We start from the raw sequence: 24613 nt of genomic DNA, 5'->3' as shown, positions 1-24613 counted from the left end.
TCTGCTCTTGAAAGCTTTGCATAGCCCATTAAAACAAGACAGGTGAATGAGAAATGTCTTGGAGCCAATGCTTTGCCAATGTTGGCTCCAGAGAGACAGCTCCTGTTCAATCCCTGTTGATTGCTCCCTAGCCCCCCATAGGAGGGGAACACATGCATGCCATTGGATCACTAAGAGTGTGTCTGTATGTGCACTTCTTACAGCAGCCTCCTCATCGGGCAGCCGAACCCGGCCAGACCCTGCGTCACTGCTGCACTCATCGTTGCACTGCATGATGGCCCCTTCCAAAGCAGCAGCAGCGGTGGTTGGCTCCTCATCTTCAGAGGCTCGGTGCAGTCGCGGCACGGCTCGACTGGTGGCCGAGCCCCAACTGCAGCCACAACCACAGCCACCGCAGCAGCAGCGCCTCAGCCCCATGGACACTCTGGGCTATCACCACGGTTACGGGGCCCCATACGCACGGGCACCCGACGGCGAGGACTCGCCCATGTTGGGCATCTGTGTCGACTCGGCACCTGTCGTCTCTCATTGATGTGTCCCCCGCATAGGAGAGAGGAGGCCACACTCCCCCAGTGCTGCTACTATTGCCCGGATGGGGGCTGCTGCTTCTGAGGACGTCAGATGGACATGGGCATTGTTTAATGCGTGCGATGATGCCGGGCGCCCCGAGCATGTGATCTTCTTTGGCAGCCTGGGTTTGGATGGCGGGCTGTAGTGGACAGTGGCTTCCTTTGTGCTAACACAGCGAATGAGCAATGCTATGCACAACTTCAGCTCATGCGCATGTGTGTACCAGATTGGATCTGAGGTTATTTTTCACAGTGTGCAGGCTTGAGAAGAAAAACATGGGTAGCAGAAATATAGTGCACGTTGTGCTTGCTGTCCTTCTCTTCTTTTTCTTGGAACAGTATCTTGCCCAGTAAATTGTTGCCACAGTTTGATTGCAACAGATACTAGCCAGTCTGGGAGCTATTTTCTCAAAAAGGTGCAAGCTCAGCATTAAATAGGGTCCCGGCTGTAACTGTCTTTCAGATTTGGTAAACTCGTGGCCCCTAGTCCATAGCAGCATTTTTGTGGTGTTGGTACAAAGTTCACCAAGCTCATTTTGTGATGTGGCCGCTAAAGAAGATGACATGCCTAGCGTACACACACCGACTAATGATATTGTTTTTAGAGCACCCGTGTTGGACCCTCGTGACAGGCTCGACCAGAAACCTTTTTGTGTTTGTTGTGTGTTCGGGAGCCGAGAGGGTGTTCTTTGAAATTTCTGCCTAGGTCACCCAAATAGGCTTTAGCGGCGTACACTTGCAACCTTGCAATGCTTCTTGGTGCCTGCGGAGCATGGTAACTATCACTCATGGCACTGTTAGTGTTCTTGCGCAGTTTTTACCTGTGACGTGTGGCATTCTTTCCACTTAATACGAGGACGAAATTTTCTCAACATTTTATTCCCGACATCTCTTATGAGAGAAGCATGCTGAAACGAATGCAAGGCCGCAGAATTATGGCAAAGGAAAATGTAGCTCCGTTGAACACTGGACACGAGATACGTTTATCTGCTTTCTTTCTTTCTTTCTTTTTTTAAACCTTCTTACAAGAACTAAATTTGAGGCACTTCGTTTCATCCCTCTTTAATCTGATGAGGTCACATTGCTAACATATGACATCTGAATATTCAGTGGCGAGCGATCCTTGTGGCGTTCTGCAGTTGCAAGGAAATAGGCGGGTCCACTAGCGAGCACGCGCACTCTTAAGCCACTGTAGGGAAGGGAAACCTTCACTAGACAACCCTACAACATTTCCTCTCAACACAGCAGCCAGGCTGGGGGGGTGCGGACATGGTCGCTGCGTTGGAGGCTGTTGAAAAGAGGGCATTCCTCTCGTTGAGTGTCGTCGGCAGCCTCTGCAACCAGATGGGAGTGTAGAGAGGCGGGAGCACTAGTGTTGTAGCCCCCATTAGGAGTTTGTGGGGCTGGTGGGGAGTGTGGCAATGTACATAGCTAGCTGGAAAGGAAGAGGGGTGTTGAGTGTGCATTGTCACCTGTACATAGCTGGGGTGTGCCCCAACACCCTCTTCTCATCGTTGGGCATCTTGAGGGGAAAAAAAAAAAAAGACGCTAGAAGGTAGTCACGGTGAGAAGTAGCGGGAAAGGGGCCCCCGATTGGTTGCTCGTGCCGAGACTGGAGAAAAAAAAAAATAATTTATACTACCTGTACATCACTTGCGCAACACTGAGAGGGCGCGCCATGGTCGAGATATGCTGTATCTTACTGTACATAGCTATAAATATTATACATACAATATATAAATATATAAATATGCTATGCGCTACCCTTCTCCCTCTTCCTGTGAAATTGGCCACCAAACTGGGATAAAAGAAAATGTGTGTAGTGCATGGAAGCAGGTGGCAGAGCAAGTGTTCGAAAGAAAAAAAAAAAAATGCCGGGATATTTATTTTGCTCTTATTGTTTCCAATTTTTGCCTCTTCCCGTCGTGTCTCTCTTTCCATCCTTTTCTGGTAGAACTGTGCCGGCTTGTTCCTTACTACTTACGAAAAGCCAGAGAGAAATTGAAAATCACTCCTTCAGTGTTGAGGCTCGAGTTGGGATTCTTTGTTTGCACTGCGCCTTTTCAAGTGCAATTTATTGTTTTTTTTAGAGAAATGAAAGGACCCCCCAACTACATTCAGTAGCTCTGGACAACTGCGATGTGCAATCTGGGTCAAACGATGTAGAAAAGAAAAAGAAACTGACCTTCCCATTGGCAATGCTTGTTTCCTTAGGACATTTAGTTTGGCTTTTAGTGAAACACATTGAGTGAAGTCATTTGTCATCCTTTTCACTTCAGGGGGTACTGGTTTGGGGGGTACTGGTGTGACTACCCACTTGGCATGTGGAGGTTGTGCTTGAATCGCCTGCTACGGCTAGTTCTGATTCAAGATGCTAGAACCACCACGAGCACAAGCGTGCTGTTTCCCATGGGGTTCTCACTGTAGAAGGAAATCGGTTGCACTTGAATGATGAGGAACCTAAAAAAAAATTATACCGCACCATACCTGTGCACTCACTGTTAACAGTGTCCTTAAGAATGGTGAGCTTGAAAACGTGACTCTCTACCTGCGGAAAGTAAGTAGAATTAAGAGGGCCCATGAATAACTGCGTGTTGGCACCTGACAACCATAAGTGATATCCAAATCAACGCCTTAGTGACGGCTCCCTGCTGATAACAGAAACCAATCTCGAAGGCTGTGCGTTTGCTGGCTGAATGCACTAAAAGTGATTTCAAGAGCCAGAAACACGTCATGGACAGCATGTTTTAGAACGATCTGTTCTGGTCCAGCTGCGACTTGACACATGTTGTGGGTAGAGAGTTGTACCTTCGATTTGTCGGCTTGTTGCACAGCTGTAGGTAGTTATGCATGAATGTTAAGTGATGGCACTGCCATAATATGATTGCCTGCACCCTACTCTGCAGGAAATGGGACAAAGGAAAAGGCCCTTTAAAAAAAGGTAGACATTCGAGTAACATAAGAAAGAAAATAAAATAAGTACATGTCTTCAGAACAAGTATCAGGGGTGATGAAGGCATGCAATATTGTAATCTTGCAGATGTGAAAAAGTAGACATTCTTGATCAGTGGTGGACCACAGTTAAGAGAGCAGGCCTATTGGGTCTGCATGCAAACACCGCTTTGATGGGCAAAGCCATTAGCGAGAATTGAAAGCCAGGTGCTCGTGCGAGGCTTTGGCATTGAGTAGTTTCTGTGAAAAACCACACACTTACTGCTCCGTGGAGAAGCCAGTTTGGCACCTCTGTGTGGGTTTTGAGATGACCCAGGTGGCACTTCGAGGGGCCGTAACTGTTCTTATTTTTTTTATTCTGTGAAGTAATGCAACACTTTTGTGCAACGAGGAGGAAGGGGAGTGCGAGGATGTTCTTTGGCTGCAGCAGAGAGGACGATCCCCTTCTGTGTGCCGAATCTTTGCACTCCTGCCTTTTGTCTCGCAACTCCAGGAGGCGAGTAGCGGTGCAACCTCTGATTTTCGATCCTTCTCTCTCACACATGCTCGATCGATTGCTGACTGACTTCTCTGTCCTACCTGTTGATTTCATGCAGTGTAAATAGTGCCATTGATATATAGCTGCATACCGACACGAGACAACATGCATTGCAGATGCCACCCGGGGGATTGTGTGTCGTTTGGTGAAGAGTGTGAAGAATCAACCGCTTCTGTTTTTCTTCGCCTCTCTCTCTCTTTCTTTTTCTAAGTCCTTGGAGTGGAAGGACGGTGTTCTGGGCTGTGTTCCAATTCATTGTGGCGCTGCAGGCTGGTTATCCATACACGTCACTCAGCTCTGTCGCTGAATGTTGAGGACATTCGCCTGCAACATGGTAAGAAATGGTGTCTGTCCTCAGTCTGCCTGGCGGACCACCTAGTACGGACTGCTGGTCTGTTTATTCCTGTTTCCAGAACCCGTGTACAGGACTACATTATCCTCTTATACAGGATAACTAGGCCAGGCTTAAAGGGCCACTTAAGCGAAATGGTAAAGTGGTTTACAAGTATAAGTTCAATACGCTACTTTTGTCAATTTTTTGGTAATGGGTTGGATTGGAATAGAAAATGAAGGTCAAAGTCCAATTTTTTAAATATTTTTCATTGATATGTCAGTGTGATGCCCGAGATTTGAGTTTATTTTTACGAAATTTGGCTCTTGTGGTCGAGTAAAAGTTCTTGAAACCTTTTAATTCCGTCTTTGGTTCCTTTAGAATGCAATGTAGCACATCCTTACTGGAAAAAAAAGAAAATTAGCTATACCTTACAAATCGCTGTGGAAATCTACGACATTGGAGCGAGCTGGTGAGGGAACCTCAAGGTGATGTTGCCTGCCCGTTTCATTTGAGCTTTTTTCTGGCTTACCAAGCCTCTTCTGGGGGCAAGAGCGCGTTTTTCTTTTCACTTCTCTCTCTCTTTTGTAGAGGGGTGATTTACTAATATAGTGCATAAATTTCCTCTTTAGTGTTTCTGTAACAGTTGCATTACCCCCATGCCACTAAATTGACAAATCAAAGACACTTTCATTTTGCTTTAAACGCCAGCTTTCGCACATTTCACTAGCCAGGAAAAAGGGGTGGGAGGGTGCAATAGCTGCAGAAGTACGCTCAGGTTCTAGAAGGTTCATAAGGTGTTATCTCGGGCAAGGTACTAAACATGACTGGCTGCCTTACATTCACATTTTACTCCACCCAAAAAATTTGGAGTAAAGCAAAATCTTTCTTTTCTCTTCAGCCCTCTCAATACCCTTTTACACAGAGTAGTATGTAGGCAGTTAGACACAAGCTGACAAAAATCTTTTCATTAAAGGAACGTCCTCCACAAATGTGTGCCAATCCGAGCAACTTGTATATCAACGAAGCTGCATATGGGAGTTTTCCCACGCTTCAGAAGTGCTCGGGGGTTGTTCGTTGGCTGTTATTAGCGACGATTTGTCAGACACTGCTTACACTTCCTCACCGATGGCTTGGTCATACGAATGCTTCGGGGCTTCCACGGAGGCTGCGTTACTGGCTGCTATTCACCACCACAGCTGTATGAACTCCTAGCTGATCTAAAATGCAATGATAGAAAGATTAGATACTGGCTAAAAAAAGTGCAGAGAGAGGTTTTCTATGTGTGTGAGGTGTATGCAACCTAACTTATTTCAGAATCGCTTACAATTGTTTTAAAGAAAAAAAATAAGCATTTCTCACTCTTGTATTGTGTGTTTGCTAATTCTCTTCTGGCAGCTGCCTTGAAAGTGCAGGAAAGCTTTCATGCCTGTTTGGACATACTTTCAGTGCTCATGTCAGCTGGGCAAGTCACTTTTTTTTTTATTTGCCTGGAGTTGCCACCTGGAATAATTTAGAGATGAAATTACATAAGTGTGGAGGCCCATTTCGTGCAGATATTGTGCATGAACTATGACCGATGCCCCATGAACAGCAGATCTCATACGAATCGTACTTGCCATCTCTGCAGTCTGTGAAGTGGTAGCCATTTCTAAAATAGCCGTAAGGTTTCCGAAGGAATGAAAGAAGTTTGCTTTGAAAGTACGAGGCAGTCGAGTCACTGTTGAGTCACTGAATAGGAACACAGCCCATAGACAAAATCTTTTTTGTCTTGCAAGTTGTCTTTACAGTTTAGCTTTCACAATTGTCATCTGTTTCACTAGTGTGCCTAGTGTGTTCATGTGTTGGGACATGTTTTCTTTTTTTCTCTTGTGTGGAGAAGGAAGCTGTGGTTCCCCGGGGGAGGAATAAAACATCACACCTCCTCATTTTTTTCTCTAAAAAAAAAAAAAAAATCTGCATCAGCTTGTGATGCTACACTGCCACGTCACGTCCTCCCACTGCCAGAGCGGTCAGTGGTGAGGGATAACTTTTTTGCTGTATAACCATGAGCTCCCCCGGAATCACAGCCTTTCCTGCAATACTGCAATGTTGCCCCTTTGCACACACACACATACATTATGTGGATACACGCGCTGCTGGCACATGTTATCACCATAAGCTTGCAGTTCTTTTTTTCCTCTCCACTACTTGTCACGCTCTCAGAGACTGTTTATTTGTGTTCCCTCACTTGTTTCCGGTGACAAGGCAGCATAGAAAGGTTTGCAAGTTCTTGTGTGTCTCTGGAAAAAAAAAAAAGAAAAAGCTGAACTTGTTTGTCCACAAAGAAAGTTTTTTAGCATTTGCAAGTGTAGAAAGCAGTGTAGAGTCTACTTTTTCTCTTGATGCAATGTGCGCAAACCAACCACAACCAAGCAGCTTTTCTCTGTCTTGAAAACAGTTTTTTTTTTAAAGAACGTGATTTTCTTTCTTCCTGCGACCATTGTTTCATGCGAATGTTTTCTCAAGTGTTTTGTGCTTTTGCTCCGATATATTTTGGCTCCTGTATTTTTCGTGTATGGGAGAATCTAGTCTAGCATTGCTTCTTGGCAACCATTTTTTTTAAAAGCAAATGGGACAGGGGTTGATTTTCTAAAGCAAAAAAAAAAAAAAAATTGCGAAGGAGAAGGAAAAAAAAATTTGATGAGAACAGCATATATGTCTTTTTTCCTTTCTTTATTAAGAGGGGAAGGGGGCGCGCGCGTCCTTGGTCGCGCGCATATGACGGCAAGCTCACACACTTTCAAAAGTGAACGACTGCGGGAGACAGAAAGTGACCAAAAAAAAGGCCCATGATTTTTATTGTGTATATAAGTAAAAGAGAGAGAAACAATGATATTGATGACAATAAAAGTTAAAACCAGCAAAACGAGTTGTGTTGCTTGCAATCTTTTCTTGACCTTACTGGCGACACTGCTCGAGCTGTGCTTCAGCCAATTTCAGGGGGGAAGTGATGCAGGGGCTGTCATCTTTCATCTCTTTCAACCTGTGCATGGAAAAGATGTATTGTTTATTGCCACTGCAGCATTAAAGGCCAACTGCAACAAAATTTCACCTTGGATAAATTGGTTATAAACGCGAAGCGATACTACCACCACAAAAAAAAAAAAAAAAAAGTTGTTTAAATCTTGATCTGACTATGAGGTACACCGTAGTACGACAGGACTCCAGATTAATTTTGACTACCTTGGTTTCTTTAATGCGCACCCAATGCACGGTAGTTGAACATTTTTACATTTCAGCCCCACCGAAATGCAGCTGCGGTGGTTGGGATTTGATCCCATGACTTCGTGCCTAGCAGCACAATATGCCATAGCCACCAATGTGGGTAATAATAGTGATTTTCTTATTAACAGCACTCAAGCAGACATGCATGACTGGTGCTTAGCAGGTGTGAGCATGTACCAGAAGCCTATAAGCAGCCTGTCTAGTCCAACATGCCAGCGACCATATGTAAATGCTACATTTCCGACTAACACGAGAGGGGAGCATTTAAAGAAATGACGTGGTAGTGTAATATCGGCTCGGTTTTTCGTACGGCCTGTGAAGTGCCAACAAAGCATGTGGCAGACTCAATTGCCATTGCTTGAAGAACTGAAAGCAGTGCTCTTGTATGCTCCTTCGCTTTTCACTACGAAGGCCGATTACCTTCTTGCTGAAGACGTCTCTGGGCTCAAGAAGTTTGATGTCATATTGACCAAATCTAGCCATAACAAGCTTGTAGAGGTGCTGTGCCTTAAAACCAATGGCTTCAAAATGCCGTTACAAGGTTTCCACGTAAACATTTTTCAAGCTCTTCAAAGCGTGACGAAACATCAGCAGCAATATATAATTCATGCGTTTTTACGAGGCTTACAACCCTGTGCCTTGTTTGTTTTGTAACCGCGTGATAGCCACTCATTATTGATGCCATGTATGCAAGCCCTGTTCCTTAGCCTGCAAATGCAGCACAGCCTTGCAGACAAGTCGCGTGCTGACAGTAAATACGAGCAAAAAGGCCGCCATGGGGCCATTTTTGATAGAACAGAGGTGGCGATAGGCAAAAGCGCAAGATCACAATATAGAAAATCTATGTAGGTGTTCATGCCTGCTTTCATAAGCACGCAAACAATTGGCAATGAAATGCACCAAAGTATAAGTCAAAAGTAACCAGGGAGGCTGAGGGAGCCAACCTCAAATTTTAAGCACCCTAGGTAGCCACCAACGGGAACACTGATCCCAGCCGTGGCGGCCACACTCCACTGGGGTAAGAACGAAATAAAACGCTGTTGTGCCATGCATGTTGAAAGAACCTCAGGTGGTCAAAATTGATTCTGAGCCCCTAACTATGGCGTCCCTCACAAATTAGTGAAACCTCATTAAACCGTAGTTGGCCGGAGCTAGGAAAAAGTACGTGCTAAACGGTAGTACTGCTTAACCGAAATAGCACGAGATCGCCCTCTTACCCGTCAAAAACAGAAATCAGAGTGCGTGATGAAAGGGGAAAAAACACAGTATTTCACTTCACGGGACAAAAGTGTTATTTTCGTTTGATGCCGTGGCGTCAAATTTACTAGAGCTGCGAGCCAGCCTTTCAGTAAGCCCCCTCTTCTCGGGAAACACTTGCATGGCAGATTCCTCGTTGACGCATGTTCTCCATGCACGTGGGTGGTGGTGCTGTTCTCGTGGCGACGATTGCATTCGTGAGGCCGACGTAACGAGCAGCTTCTGCCACTCTCGGGCATTCCAAATGCCACAAACCGTAGTCAACAGTAGATCCCTGTTGCATGCCAGTGCCAACTTCTTCATGTCACGTTCGATAGCACGAAAGATGTAGAGCCCCCAGCGCCTTTTTTATCCAAGCTTCGGCATGATGCAAGTCTTTGTTTGCAAGATGCCACAATGCTTTCTGGCATGGCGCCAAACTGATGTTGATATGGCTTCATGCGCAAATGCACAGGGCGCTAGGAAACCATTGTTCTGATCTCTGATGCTTGTTCTGCCGGGCCGCCCAATAAAGACGATGCACCGCCGTGTTTGCGCGATGAAAAGTGGAAACACTACATGTTAACCGATACGTACGCAATAAGCTGGTACGGTTTATGCGGATACAAAACACATTATGTTCGATGGCCGCTGAGTCGGGGATTTGACTTTACTACTTTTAAAATGAAACTACTGTTTAAGCGGGTACGGTTGAACGAGGTTTTACTGTACACAGAAGTTTTTGGGACATTGCACTTACAAAACTGAAGCAGGTCACGTAACTGCCTACACTGGGTACACTTTGGAAAACTGGCATCAAGGCAACAGCATTATAGCCGCTCACCCCCATAGCAAATCTTGTGATCCAACACTTTGCATGTAGTGAAAACTAGAGTGTCCATATAATTGCAGCCGCATTACTGTAGTTGAACAAATATAATGCGTTTTTGTTTTTCAATACATTTGGCCTATGAATGTGCCTCTATATTTATTTGGGTTTGCAACACGAACGTAACACAGTTATTAAAAAATATTGTTTTTCCACCACTCTAAAGTGCAGCGAGCTAAACTACACTAGGCACCACCACAGTCGCTACCGCGTCCATAGCCTTGTTCAAACGCACAATTGAATATGGCTTGGCCATGGAGCTCGACGCAGTTCTTGCCGACAGTGACAAATACATCAACAGTGAAAATTAGCAAAGGGTGCACGCACTCATCCTTTCACTACATTTTGTGACAGCAGTTTGCAGTAACGGTGAATAAAGCACACTGCAAGCATCCACTTTTATGCATCGTTGCATGTTGCAATTGCAATACTATAATTACATAATATTTCTCCCTTTTCTGAGAGAGCAGAGGTGCCGGCCTTGCATTATTAGAGAGGTTTAGCTTGTCCGGTATTCGGGTAAACGCAGACAGATGGGCGTTGGAGCGGGGGCGTAAACGGGAGCGGCCTGCATGGTGCAGCCACCTGGTGGCGCAGAGCTCAGACAGACAGAAACAGCTAATGTTCCAGTAAGCAAGTGTATTTTACTTTGCTGTCGGTGTAAATTTTTGGGCAGCAACATGATTACGCCAGCGCCGAAAATTTACACTAGTAGAATACACTTGATTAAGGCAATATTAGCTGTTTTTGGTCTGTTTGAGCTCTGCGCCACCAGGTGGCTGCACCATGCGGGCCGCTCCCGTTTGCGCCTCCGCTCCAACGCCCCGCCCCATCTGCCTGCGCTTACCCGAATACCAGACAAGCTAAACCTCTTTATTAACATGCAAATACGGTAAAGGTATTGCATGTAGGCGAGGGCCAGGAAGGTGCACCTGGAAATGAGTGTCTGCAGCTGCCGCTGGTCCAGGGACATCTTTTTGAGGGCAGTTGAGCAGTGCGTGGCGAGGGTTCGCAAGCAGAGCAGCTTGGCCTTGTTGTGACTGCTGTCCTGCCATTCGGGCATCTTGCGCACAAAGTTCCACGCCTGCTGCGCATACTCCAGCAGGGAGCTCCACTGCTCGGCCTGGCACAACTGCTGGCCACGTTGTAGGCACTTGCGCTGCGAGATGGGAAAATCTCCCCCATGTGAAGTTCTCCGACCATACTGGCTGCATAGTTCTTTGTTGACCCCAACACCCACTCCACAACAACAGCCATTACTATTGGTAAAGCTTTGTATCTAGGCCCTTCAAGCAAGTATATGCAGTCGAACTGTGATGTAGCAAACACGAATATAAGAAAGCATATATGTAAATTTTGGTTAGTCATACTTTATTTTTATGGGTATGCTCTTGCTTATAAGAAAACCGAAAATGCAAGACCTCAGACAGTATCATTTAGTGTAGTGAATATCTGTTCACTTGCAGCACAAAATATTTCAAAGAGAATTTGAAATGGTGTATTCTGGATGCTGATCTGCCAGAGGCATTGTGCTTGCATTATTGCATTTCTTTCCCGCAGACCCAATTGCGATACCCCCTCAACTCAATATAGTATAGTGTATACGTTTAGACAGACACAGAATATAACGAGGTTCGACTGCACTACTACCTCTGCTTTAGTGACATCGCTGTAGCAAGCACTGTAGCTTGTGACATGCTAAGGATTCACTGTAAAATACATTACTATCCAACTAGAGGATAATTTGTGTAGGTATACCAGCCAATTATGTTTGCTCATTTCCACGATGTCCCGGTGGAGCACAGAGGCCGAAGGCTGTGCAGGTTTGTGCTCAGAGATGGTACTAAATTCTCAGTTTGGCATCAAGTGTAGGCACTATACTACTTTCTTTCTGTTGGCATTCCTCTGGCTTGTCAAAGGCTGAGCAATTGCTTCCATGGGTGACAGATTTGGCTTGAAGATGAAAAATTTTATTTTTTATGCCTATCCAATAGGCACATGTGCAGAAAACTGGCAGGCTGGCTAGTAACATATTAGACATCTACACATTATTGCGCAGCATGTCAGAAATTGACTAATACTAGATTGTGCCGAATGTAAGAATTCATAGCGATTACAAAATTATGCCAGTGGCTCATAAAATGGCTCGCTTGCACTGTTCTCACCTTGAAAGTCTCGATAGGGATCTGTACACGACGAAAGCAGAATGCGTCGCGACTGTTGCCCCAGTGTTTTTGAGGGAAGGCTCTGTAGATTTGGTGCAGCAGCTTCTCTAGCTTCTGCATCGAGTGAGCAAGGTCGGGCTTGGGCAGCAGCTCCTGAATGATCTGGTAGCCCGACGGATAAAGACAAATGGTTGGCATGACTAGGAAGAGGCTTACATCATGAAAGAATTAGTGAAAAGTAGCTCTCATTAAAACACCATTGAGCAGCCGCTAAAATGAACATGAAAGACGAAATGCAACATGGCCCTTGGGTATACTTGTCTCGTACAACAATCTCAAAGGCAACCCAGGTCCACTAAGTCAAGGATGACTTCTATACAAGATTTCTGCTGTGGGAGTCTGGACCCATATTTTAGAATGTTCCGTTTCATTTTCCGCACTTATCATACATGATGACAAATGGCCGATCCTAGTGCTGACGTTAGCATGACAAAGTCAGCCTCAGAACATGTTTTATGCTTGCTTGTGGTGACGATTTATTTTTACTTTAATTTTACACTGAACTCTAGAAGGTCTAGAAGCCTTACGGTCTCTCAACCACTCTTTACTCCCAAGCCTAGGCAACCCTGGCGGGTTCCTAAGCTTCACAGCTATTGGCATGCCAAAAGAGATCACGCAACCAGCACTCTCCATAAAGAACAGCCGTTTTCAGGAACAGAAAAGCGTGCAGAGGTTACATCTGGAATGTGAATTGTGCTAAACTATGCCAAGCGTCCAAGCGTTTTTTTAATTGGCTTTTGGGGGCCAGGTGAGACAGCAGGCACCAAGCTGAAAAATTCACCCCATAGGCACCTGTACTTGGGATATGCAAGGGGCGGGGTTGTGTTCCCCTTTGTCACGCTGTGAGGCATGCCCATATAGCTTTGCACGATCCCCTTGCCCGACTCCAAAAGTGAGAAGGCTATCCTGAATGGGTTGCACACACATCTACGCAGTTCCGCAGCTAGTTGCATGATAAAAAGGGTGGGAGCTGTCAAAGTCGGGTTCACTCAAAAACAAGAACCCAAAATATTGCTGGGTTCCATAATCGAGAGTAGACGTAAGCATGAAATGGCAACCGGCAAGGCAGATTGGTTGGAGATGATACTAGCCACAATCTTAAAATGGGTGTAGTGCATGTTCGCAATGCCACTCCCCACCACACTGCACCATACCATACTATGCACTGGTCCACATGGATGCTGCCCACCTAGAAGAAAACCGGCTGAAGACCCACGACACAAGACCCACGCCGCAGAACTCTCAGACCGCTGGCGTTCAAAAGAGCACAGGCAATCCTGTCTCAGCACCAAAAAGATGACAATGAAGTGTATGGTGCCCTGCACCTTTTAAATGTAGCTATTGGAAATGAGAAATAAAACTTAGACACGTACTAGGAGTTCCAGCTTGAGTGATATTGTAAACAAACATTACGAAAAATTCTGAAGCAGTATGTTTTGTAACTTGTTTTGGCAGTAACTAGTGTATGTAATGTGGTCCTGTACAAAGGGTTGGGGGGGCCAGAGACCGCACTTTCTTAAGTTTTGACTGGTTGCCCGGATGATCTCGTTTTGTTCTCGCAGGTTGCCCGCATGTTCTTTTTTGAGTGCCTGGATAACAGCTCTGGCTTTTAGCGAAAGTCGCTTAAAGGTCACTGACTAGAGCTAAAAGCATTTTGTGCTTAAAACATATGATGTAAAGGGGGATCACAGCATGAATTGAAGGCGAGTACCATAGGCTATCGTACTTTGAAGCTGTTGAGCAGCATCCTCCATACTTTGAGTACTATCTTTCTTGGCTAAGTCAAGTCCATGAAAAGTATAGAGTAACAGCATGTGTTGATTCTCTTCTGAAACTTTTGAATGAATACTCAACTGTGCTTAAGCACAGCAGGCAATGCATTGCAGTATTTGGCAAAAAAGATCGAAGCCTGCTGAAAGCAGCAGAAGGCCAGCATGTAGCTTATCATAAAGCGTACAATGCTTTGTTTGCACTCTGGTGATATTTGGGAGCAGTTGCAGAGGAAGATTTCGAAACACGACTGGAAAAAAAAAAATCGCACACATGAGTAAAGCGACAAGCAAAGCACTAGTATATTTGCAGAGATCTGACACTTGGAAGTTCTTCGTTAGTGTGACATGCTTGGATCCTCTGCAAGTTGGGTGTGTCTCAGAGAATAGGTCAGAATCTGCAGGTGTGCCTGGGCTTGAAGAGTCACCAGCTCTAGCTGTTGAATGGCAAGTGTACCTGAAGTCTTCTCAAGAATTCAAATCTAGTGACAGGGACTTTGCACCATTTCTTTCGAAACAAGAAAATCCAGGTATAAATTTTGATGTTCTGGCTTTCTAGGCAGGGATGGAACAGCTCACTGCAGCACTCTCTTCCACTGTCCTCAGATATCCGTCAATACCGATCAACTCTGTTGACGCAGAAAGATAATTCAGTCACTACAGTGACATCGTGTCCCACAAGCACCATTCGCTTAGTGAAGGGAGTAGAAAGCATTGTCTGAACTTCAGCCACAACAGATCCCTTCAGTTTTAAATAATGCATGCAGGTTTGGACACTGAAATTTCTTAATAAGTAAACTGTTACATGTACCTTGTCTGTTCAGTGTTGCCATGGAATTTTGCAGATTCCTCTACCTGGATTTGCAGAATTTCAAAGTTGCGGGCTTTAACCATAGCTCTGTTATGGCTTGCCTTACTTTTAATGTGCTGAAGTTACTAGGCATGCAAAATTCAAGTGTGTTTTATTGGAAAAGAAAAATTCAGTAAAGGATGTATTACAAGGTGAACTTACAGAGGCTATAAGAATTCAGGCATTCATTAAAAATCTCAGGTTTCATTAAAGAATCATGGCAGGTCCAACGTACCAGCTGGAATCTATGTTATGGGATCCCCTGTGCTTGGGAAAACTTTTTTTTAAATTCTTGATCGCTTTTAATGAAACTTACTGAATTCATGTATTTCAATGCGCTAGCTTTAAATTTACATCCAGTTTCCTTGCAGAATAAATAAATTTTCAGAAATTGAAGAGATTCAGCTTTATTGCATAATTTGTTTGGAGGTGAGCTATTTACCAAACTATATATAGCATAATAAAGATTGACATACAAAAATGATGCGGAACGAACAAAGAGCACAGATTAGCAAGAATGGTGTTTCAACCCAATTTTATATCAAATGAGAACATTGCAAATTTCAGTGAGAGAAATCCATCGAACTGCAAAAAAACTAACTTTTCTTAAAATTGTCTAATGAATACAACATTATTTCGTAAATTTGCACTCTACACAGCTTTGCTTTCCTGGAAAAAAAAACAGAAAAAAAAGCTTCAGGTGCCCAAGTAGAAGCAGAGATAATGCAGCTGCAATATGGCATCACCAAAATTGCATTTTTGAGAAAACAACGAAAAACATTTCACATATGATATTTGAAAGTTTGAAAAAATAAAATAAAACTGCACCAAACGCCATCAGTAGGCACCAGGAATCATTCATGCACGTTTTTGCCGGTCGAAAACATAGCATGCACTGCGAGTACATTCACTTCAAAAGGATTACACATTTTTGGGCCCTATATTCTTGCGGTAAGCTCCATTCAGGCGCAACTGCACCGCAGATCTCGCAAACCACAATCAGTTTTGTTGTGAGATCGTAATCCTGATCGCTCCGCACTAGCTTTGTACAATCGCTGTAAGTATTGCACGAGAGAACGCTAAGGAGATTGTTCAATAATGCAAGTTTAACGACAACGTACGGAGCAACTGGCTCCGCGACCGAGGCTGCTGCACTATTGGCAGTTGGATCTTCAACAAAACGCCACATCTTTTCGCCTCGTGGCCAGTGTAGATGCAATCTTGCCGAACATAGCTTACTCGTGTGCTCTTATCCACTTCCTCTTCAGTTATAACTGAAGTCTGAAAGTCTTAAGTGAGGGGAACAGGCGTGTGGAGCTACGTGATCCAGCACAGCAGCAGTTGAGGCGTCGACGGAATTGCTTTCAGAAGTTTCTTGCATCTTGCACATTTTCGTCCGTAATGATTCACGGATCGAAACTTTGTTGGACCTCCTGCATATCCAGCGTCGCACTCATAGACTAAGATAAAATGGCGGCTGTTGTCGTTTGAGCACTCGTGGTGCTTGGAGCCAATTGCCACTCTCTATCTTGGTCACGTGCTCAAACTGGCCAATAGTAGCATGCACAACTCATTTCTTTTGCTGTTGTTTTTTCAGGACTGCAGAGCCGGCAATGTTGCCGACTGATAAATAAAAAAGCCAGAAGCGTGAGTGTTCGAGTGATACCAAAATGGCGCTGGCAGAATGCATAGTTATCAAGTTATGTGCGATGAAAATCAGGCGTGATTTGTCCCCAATTTAAAGGGTGATGCTTATGGACTCGCAACAATAGGTCACAACGCAAGAAATATACGGTAGTTTATAACCAAATTTTGGAGGTAAGTGCGTAAACGCATTAGGAACATGGAAATTAAAAATTGAAAATTCAGCTTTCGGGCCGATTATCGTCCCCAAAGACCCGGGTCCCTCTTAAAGGAACACTAAAGGCAAAGCAAGCTAAAGTGATAGATTAATGCTCGAGAATATCTAAGGCATCAATATTATCGAAAACAAAGCTTGAGTAGTCAATAAATCGAGGTAAATCCAGGACACGATTTGAGACTCGCCTGGGACAGAGCGATGACATAGGCACTCCTGATTATAGTTCTGGCACTAGTACCCACCCACTCGTAATAAAAACATCATTGCATTGCCTTTGACATTTGCTTTGATATTTTGCATTGCTCCGATATTTATGTCTCTGTGCAGTGTTTCACAAATTTCTGATGTTCTCCCATGCTGCAGCGATTCTTTTTATGATGCACTCACCCTGGTTTTTATCATTTCATCATGGTAATCACAGGTCATATGATCATTGTATACTGACACAGTACACTGCACTGAATTTTGACATGTTTTCGTCTTCTGAGTTCTCTAGCTATCTTTGCACTGGCCACTCTCTGTTATGTTATTTTCATGCCATGCACCATGCTAAAGATGTTAGGAGTTTGTGGTCATTTATACCAACAAAACAAGGAATAAGGACTTGCCTGTTTAGCTGCCGCATTGCGGCCCATAGTGTCCTTCAGTAAGGCCACCAGCTGAGCCTTGGTTAAAGCGGTCAAGGCCACCTCAGTCTCTGCTTCAGCTTCACGTGACTGAAGCCTCAAGCGCTTCACAGGTGATACCAGCTGTGATGAAAACAAACGGTTTGGTTGAGCACATATTAAACACATTACTTTCTCTGTGGTTTTAGGTGCAGGCATGCAGCCTTGTGCTCATGTGCTTCTACAGCACAAATCAAATGATAGAATGCAAAAGGTATTCAGCATGGTACAGCTATAACAGAGTTCAAAATAACAGGCTGGTGGGCTAGTTGCTACTGCATAACTTGAGGTTAATTGCAAGAGAGCACGTAGGACAACAGAACGGGATGGCAATATATAAGGCATCGGCTGCAATGCAGCAGCTAAACAGGTAAGCGCCGTATCTTTGTCCCCTTCTGTTGTCCTACGTGATCTCATGCGCTGACCCTCAAGCTATAACAGATTCCATTTCTGAAGCTTAATATGCGGAGAGGATAGCGGAATATCCCAGCAAAAGCTAATTGTATCAGCTTTTCTTTCAAACCAAGACTTCTACCTTACTTTTCTCTGTTTTTTAAATAAGGACATGTAACAAAGCACAGCAATCTGCTTAGAAAAATAAATCAATGATGTTTAGCAAGTCCCACAGAGCGGTGACAGACTTTATTGCCATATGCATTTTGATTGCCACATTATTAGATGAAAAATGGAATGGCCTGATAAGTAGTTATAAAACATTAAAAGAACTATTTTGTTTGTATGAAATGAAAACTATTTTATAAGTTTGAAGCATGCATATATGACCTTGAAGAAGCAGCTGCTGTCATAGAAAATACATCACTCCTGAGCAATGAATGTGACGGATTGGGACAAAATAAACAAACTGCACATAAGACTAATGTTTTTGCCATTTAAAAATTTATTTTGTCAGTAGATGCTTTTATTTTATCCCTTTTCTTGCCCACCTAACATGTTTTTGGAACTACTGTTAAAAAGCCCCTAAACTGCTCTTACCTTGAAAATTTGTCACATGGTGCACCAGCCTACAACAAAATATACAGCCACAAGAATCTTAAAATAATGCCGTAATAGCATTATGGCAAAGTTACAAGCATTTGATAAACGACTCCATGGCCACCGTGGTTTCTTGTTCGCCTTCCCTACCCTCCACAGAGGCTCTCTCTCTCATCAACTCTATTCAGCCGAGCTACTGTTTGCATCAACACATCAGAAGGAAGGTTCCTCCACTGTTGGCCCCTAATCGGCCTTTGGACAATGCTGACTGAATGGAAGCTTCACGGAAGGATCAGTGGAGCACAATGGACACCACCCTTCCCTTCCCGAAGCCCACAGCTGGCTCCAGTCATATTGGCGCTATTGCCCTTTGCCAGCTGACCAACAGACAGCTTTTAGTACCTAGCTGGTGTCGCAACGTGCAGAGGGACCAAAAAAGCTCAGCAAGGAGCATGGGATCATTCTTTTTAACTTCTGGCTTTTCCACAGCACACAGCACCACTATGTTCGCAAAATATGGTAGCTGCAGTATTCTGAGCACAATGTGTGCTTATTTAGGATGTGTTCAACATGTCAAGGGTGGTGGTTCAGGGGCCCTTGAAGAGTTACACAAGTGTTCCAATGGTTTTGCAAATAGATCAAGGGACCCTTATGACAATAATTACTAAACACTACAATCCCACTAGTCATAGTGCCACTGTGCCTACTAAATAAGCTAGTATGCCAGCAATAATGACCAAGTTTGCAAACAGCTTAAAATGTCAGGTTATCTTTGGACCACATTTATGATTCACAGTCATTGCGCTGTTACCTTGACATGGTAACAGCCAGCTATCTTGGGCATATGGCTGAACACTATGAATAAATTTTTTTGTAGATTTATTGAACCACACTGGTCCATCAATGCAAAAAAATTAAGTTTCCACTGCACATGCACCGTAAAGGCCAACTGCAACAGAAATTCACTTGGGCTGAATTAGTTATAATTGAATAGTATATAGCATCAAAGTAATTTTGGAGAAGCTGCAGGGGTGGTAACTAACTTTTTCTTTGTTACCATCCTTGAAATAGCATGTTAGAAAAATTGGGCATATGGTGGTTAGCAGATATTTTGATGCATATCCCAGGCCATGACCTCTGAGATTTTCAGCACCATAGCTGCCGTCGTCATGCTGGTTCTCAATGTTTAGGGCTCTGCGTCATTTTCAGAAAGTGGCAATGGTGACATTTTATTTTTTTCAGTTGCAGTATCTGCGTCTATTGTTGCAAGCATTTCGCAGTGCTTCTGCTCATTTTTTAAACATAAGATTTCGCACATAGGATGCTGTAAATACATATACTGTTCGAAACTAGGCTTGTTATGTGGTCTAAAATTTGTAGGGGTTAGCCTTGAATTTCAGAATGAGATCATCTACAATAAGGAACTCAAATGTGGCATGTCTCAGGCAGCTCTCGCAGTTTCCCTAAAGAAAACCATAGTGCAAGATGCCATGTGCGGGGCAATCATTATGTGACTTCGTGTCCGATCCGAGTTTGAGACCCACCAATCTACACAGGAGAACAGAAAGAGTCCTGGATTTTCTCCTGGAGTGCCTCTAGGAGACATCTTGGTCTCTTCCCTTCCTACCAAAACGGTCACCACCAAGTGAGGTGGTCATAACCATTCACTATAAATAAAATGTTTTTGATAACATTTACTAGACGAACAATAAATGTGGGTTATCACAGCAGGGCTCAGTTCTAGGTAAGAGAATGCTGAAAAGGGGAGAGAAACTTTACCTTCTTGCTGGGCGATGCATTGACCGCATCTGATATATCGGCAGGAAGGAGCAGACGCTTCCTGGGAGAGCTTCGAACTGGACTCATGAGCTGTGCCTTGCTTGGTGTCTGAGGGTGTTCCAAGCTGGAGCTGCTTTTTGGAGACTGCTGACGCTTTGTTGGTGTGCGTGGGGGTGTCAGTGCAAACTGGTTCCCTACAGAAAGATATAGATGAGAAAATATGGAAGCGTAAGCATTCAGATTCATGAAGAGCATAGAAAAGCACAAGCTGGTTTAGATTCATGGTTGGATTCACAAGAAACACTGCTGTGCCATGTTTGTTGTCTCTGTTTTCCATCCCTTTCACTGCACCAGAAAAATAAACTATTAGAACTTTATGAGCAGCAGTGGTTCTATTGTCCATGAAATTTAACTGTATTGAAACTACAATACACAAGAGACTACTGCAAAGATTGAAAGACAAGCCAGTAAAATATAAATATAATGGAACAATATTTCATGCGCGATTGCTGTTGAACGCAGTCTGCTATTATTTTATAGCTTCCAGTGAAAACAGTCTGTCCCTAGGATATCCTAATCATGTTCCAATGTTCAAGCACCGTTTCGGATACAAACTGTATATCCACCGTGCATCCAGTTTAGGATATCCTACCACGGACATTCCAAGGATCAGTGGCTACACATGGACCTGTTTTGGATACCCTACCATAGATGTCCCAAATCCCACATGAACCTTTTTAGACATACATATGAATATTTGTCCTCCAACTGAGGCTTAGTCTGAATTTCCTTGTAACAAAATTATGTTTTCTGGCATGTTCAAATTACAGTCTGAAACTATCCTGTCTGCAGCTCATGTGTATGTCGTACTTTACAAATTTTCTGATGCAATTTACTTGAAAACTTCAATTAGTTTAATAAGGCACTTGCGCTTGGCAGAAAGCCTAGAAGAATGAGAAGTATGCTGCACTTTCGCACATGTGCATGCATACACAATGTATCTGTTCTTGATGTGTGGGCGCTCTGCCCATTGCATCTGTCGCACAGTGTGTGCTGTGACCTTAATGGGCATTATGGCAAACACTGTGCAAAAGGCCCTGGCATATGTTTGTAAAATGTCTGCAGCATGTCCACATAATGTCCTTCGCAGACATGCAAGGGATGCATGCAGGACACGAAAAGTGTGGCCAAACCGTCATGTGAGGGATGCCCGCAGGACGTATTCAACACATCCCAAGGATTTCATTTTATTACAGTGGAGCTATCCTGCCCTCCCATACATTTTTCAATGTCCGTGCCTCAAAATTCCTGTGCCCTCTATGAGGAGGCAGAGAAAGAGGAAAGCTAGGAAACAGGCTGTGATTAGTAGCGAAGACTGTGCCTGAGAGGCGGCCCATAAGCAGCAGTCTTGACAGGAAGACGAGTGCCACAAAGCGACGCAAGTACCACGCCAGTAAATTGGACAAGCACAAGGGTGTGTCTGCAAAATTTCAGAGGGACTTTCTGGACAGACATTTCGTATTCAGTTGTGCGGTGTGCGACAGACTGGTTCAAAAATGATTTGATGGTGATTGGTAACATTCGAGATGTCGCGAAGCATGAATGTAGTGTGGTTTTGACAGCTACTGCAGCTGCTGATTCAGCCAGCTGCTCGGTTTGTCTGCACCGAGGAAGCACTAATGGCTGTAACGCGCATCGATCATTTGGTTTGACACGTGGTTGCTAACAAGCCATCTGCTGCATTTCCGCGCCTGTGTAAAGAACCCAATGCACAATTAGTATGTTGAGTGCGCTGGTATGGGGAGGCATTGTGTAGTGTGTACTGCCAAAGAACAAGCTGTGCACGAGGCCCAACTTTGGGACCACAGATGTGAGCGTGAGTGCCGCGTGGCACGAACTAGCTAGGAGCATGCCGAGGAGACTGCCCATAAGCAGCGGGCTCAAGCGCAAAGCCCCCCAGATCGCAAGGCAATTAATGTGCCGCAATGACAGAGGGACCACGCTCGCAAGGCTGATGCTGACAGTGGTGTGGATGCACAATTCTGTCGAGGCTTCATGGACAAAACGTTTGGCTTCAGTCGTTGTGTGTGACCAACTGTGGTTTGAAAACAACCTATTGGCGATTGTGAACATTTCTTATTACGATGTTTATAGCTCTGCTGATCATCCACTTTTGCAGAGCGGAATGGCCTTGAAATTCCCTCGAAAACTCCTTGCGGAGTATTACATAAGAGGTGAGAATACAAGAAACTTAAAGGTTGTCTAGAACATTACAATTTAAAAACCACTTGTTATTTCGCCCACGAAGGAAGATAAATGTGATGGCAGATATGTGGTGGAGAAGGCTGTTCTAGTCTACTGCCGTGCGAGGAAAAAATGACAGGAAGGTGACAGTACGTACACGTGGACATGCAACATTTAGTGGATGGCCTGTGCACAGCATTATATGTGAAAGTGGTAGGAGGTAAGGCACATGGTATAGTGAACTGGTGTAGGACTTCTGAAGTAATTAACTCGTGATACAGCGCTGATGGAATAGGGTGTCTAAACCAGATTTTGCTTTTAACCATATCATGCTGATATCATATGGGTATGTCAAATGAATTAACTTTATGGAGCGATTCTGTATGTATTCGAGAGTGTTGGTGAGGTCAATCTGGTGAGGATTCCATATGGATGATGCATATTCGAGTTTCGGTAGGTGATGGATGATGCATCCATGTGCTGGCATTGGATGTCCACAGAATATCTATGGGACGTCACTGGGTAATTACTATGCCAACTGTAGCCCTACAACTCCATATAGCTCCGCCTGCACCAAACCAAGTCCACACAAAACGGTGAACATGGAAATACAGAAACATGTCTTGGACTTTTTACATCTTGATCTAGCAAACAAGTGTGCATATTTGTAACATCTACTCAGTCACTGGTGTGGTCATTGGGACCATACATTATGACAACAAACGAAACCAAGCCATCGGCATTCCTGACAAGGAGAGAGAGCGTAAACTTTTATTTTCAAAGCAACAAGATTTGAGTCCGGCATTTTTTTAATGGGTCTGGGCACCCACAAAGGACGCGGTTCCAGAATCCGTACTTTTGCCCTGCACACCATGTGGCTACATGTCATCACTGTGTATCACTGTAGGCATGCAGAAATGATACTAGCATAGTGAACTGAGTGACATACCTGGTGGTATGATCCGCCTTCCACGCCTGCGGACAACTTCTTCATCAGGTGATGTAGACGGAGAGGGAGAGCCAATGTATGCCATGTTGGCAACTGAAGGCGGTGAACCATAAGCTGCAATGAAATTTAAAATGAGAATTCATTTCCTTGTTTTTTCATCATGAACTTTAGAGCTAAACTCTATAATGACGTTAGTAAAGATCGTGTCATGTTTTACAGTAGCCATCATTATAACTGTCTGCTCATTTTTGCTTTGTATAACGGTTGCTGTGCTTGGCTACGGTACATCACAAAGCCTTTTCAGAAATTATGGCTTTTATGCGAGGTAGAGTGGCTTTAACTAGCGTGAAAAAGTATTTGCAGCAATGTTAACAGTTCGCCCTGTCTTGTCAGAAAAACCACAAACAAAAACCCAAGAGCGTATTTCTCACGCCTCGTGCGAAATGAACGCGCCCAAGCGTTTTCTCTTCAAAAGCCTGTGCGATTAATTTATTGTACGTAACAGTAATGGATGTGACAATAAAGCGCTATCTATTGCGAATGAGTACGCATCTTATGTGCAGCGTCGTCGTTCGGTACTTTATTGTTTATTTGTTTACATTGTTCCATGAAATGATAGCTACGTAAGCTCGATCAGGTGTGTAAAAAAAGCAAATGAACCGGCCATCTACCAGGTTTACAAGCCGCAAACGATCAGCAGTCACATGTAGGCCTATACTTTTCGCGCCCTATGAGATCCCGCCTTTAGACATAAATTGAAGGAAAAATACAAGGAAACCAAACTTGCAAACGCGTGCCCCGGGACAGAAACGGCAGTGTGTTTGCATCACGAATGAGGCCGTGGTGTGCATATGGCTCGATTAGTCTGGCAGCCAAGTCCGCAATTTCAGTTTACGCTGGAAATACAAAAATGACCAAGATGCAATAAACGATGCTGTAGATTTCATTCTTGAAATAAAGCGACGATCGCCTGAGAAGATGCTTGCTTCCAGCATTCGAAGCACTTTAACCAAACACTCTACGACGTCATGTGCCCTTGGACAGCGCTAACATGACCCCCACCCCTAACCAAGTCGCAAAGCTGCTAGGGGGTGAAAAAAAGAATTCATATGTTCTACAGCTTACCGCTTCTGGTGATTTCTCTCAAAGCAGACCGCGTAGTCACAGTGTGCCCAGCGTTTCCGCCGCGGTTCATGTTGATGCCACAGGTTGACGCCGATCGGCGGGATAAAAAAAAAGGCGCGCAAAACGCGACTGCTTACGCGGCACGCAACTCGTCAACTAGCAAAAGACGCCATTTGGTTTGATGAAAATCGCGCGAAAGAGACCCCACATCATCACAAGCTGCTGATTGGTTCGGTGAGCAGTAGCACTTGAAATTTTGTCCAATCGTAACCGACATAGATGACGCTGAATATGCAATAACGGCGCTGCATACCACTACCATTCAACATTTACAATTGTTAAAGTGATTCTATCTACAGTACGGAAGCGAC

General features: G+C 44.2%; 2 protein-coding genes and 1 pseudogene across 8 annotated transcripts in view; 2 read left to right on the top strand and 1 right to left on the bottom strand.

Annotated features, from left to right (window-relative positions):
- The window catches only part of LOC126531540 (serine/threonine-protein kinase minibrain-like), a 136130-nt gene extending 128832 nt beyond the window's left edge, over nt 1–7298 (top strand). For all 7 annotated transcript variants that reach the window (XM_050179095.2, XM_050179093.2, XM_050179091.3 and 4 more), the window contains one exon: nt 204–7298. In XM_050179095.2, the coding sequence (XP_050035052.1) occupies nt 204–532 (329 nt within the window). In that variant the 3' untranslated portion in view covers nt 533–7298. The remainder of the gene's footprint in view (nt 1–203) is intronic.
- LOC126531546 (uncharacterized) lies at nt 7204–24453 on the bottom strand. Its single transcript, XM_050179101.3, has 7 exons — nt 24243–24453; nt 23118–23231; nt 19925–20118; nt 17096–17236; nt 11948–12109; nt 10715–10941; nt 7204–7415 (listed from the first exon to the last, which is right to left on the bottom strand). Exons 1-7 carry the CDS (start codon nt 24310–24312, stop codon nt 7331–7333), a joined length of 993 nt encoding a protein of 330 aa, XP_050035058.1. The 5' UTR covers nt 24313–24453; the 3' UTR covers nt 7204–7330.
- Nucleotides 13704–17083, top strand: LOC140218410 (uncharacterized; annotated as a pseudogene).
- Nucleotides 24454–24613: the final 160 nt, after the last annotated feature.

The sequence above is a fragment of the Dermacentor andersoni genome, chromosome 5, assembly GCF_023375885.2.
Source record: "Dermacentor andersoni chromosome 5, qqDerAnde1_hic_scaffold, whole genome shotgun sequence".
NCBI classification, from domain to species: Eukaryota; Metazoa; Arthropoda; class Arachnida; order Ixodida; family Ixodidae; genus Dermacentor; species Dermacentor andersoni.
Note: the sequence above shows the minus strand (reverse complement) of the source record. Positions and strands in the feature narration are given on the sequence as shown.

Coding starts and splice junctions, on each gene's coding strand:
- LOC126531546 (XM_050179101.3), bottom strand. CDS start 24,312: ATGAACCGCGGCGGAAACGCTGGGCACACTGTGACTACGCGGTCTGCT. Junction 12,110..17,095: donor GCAATGCGGCAGCTAAACAG/GCAAGTCCTTAT, acceptor TCGGGCTACCAG/ATCATTCAGGAGCTGCTGCC. Junction 10,942..11,947: donor TCCCTATCGAGACTTTCAAG/GTGAGAACAGTG, acceptor CCCATCTCGCAG/CGCAAGTGCCTACAACGTGG.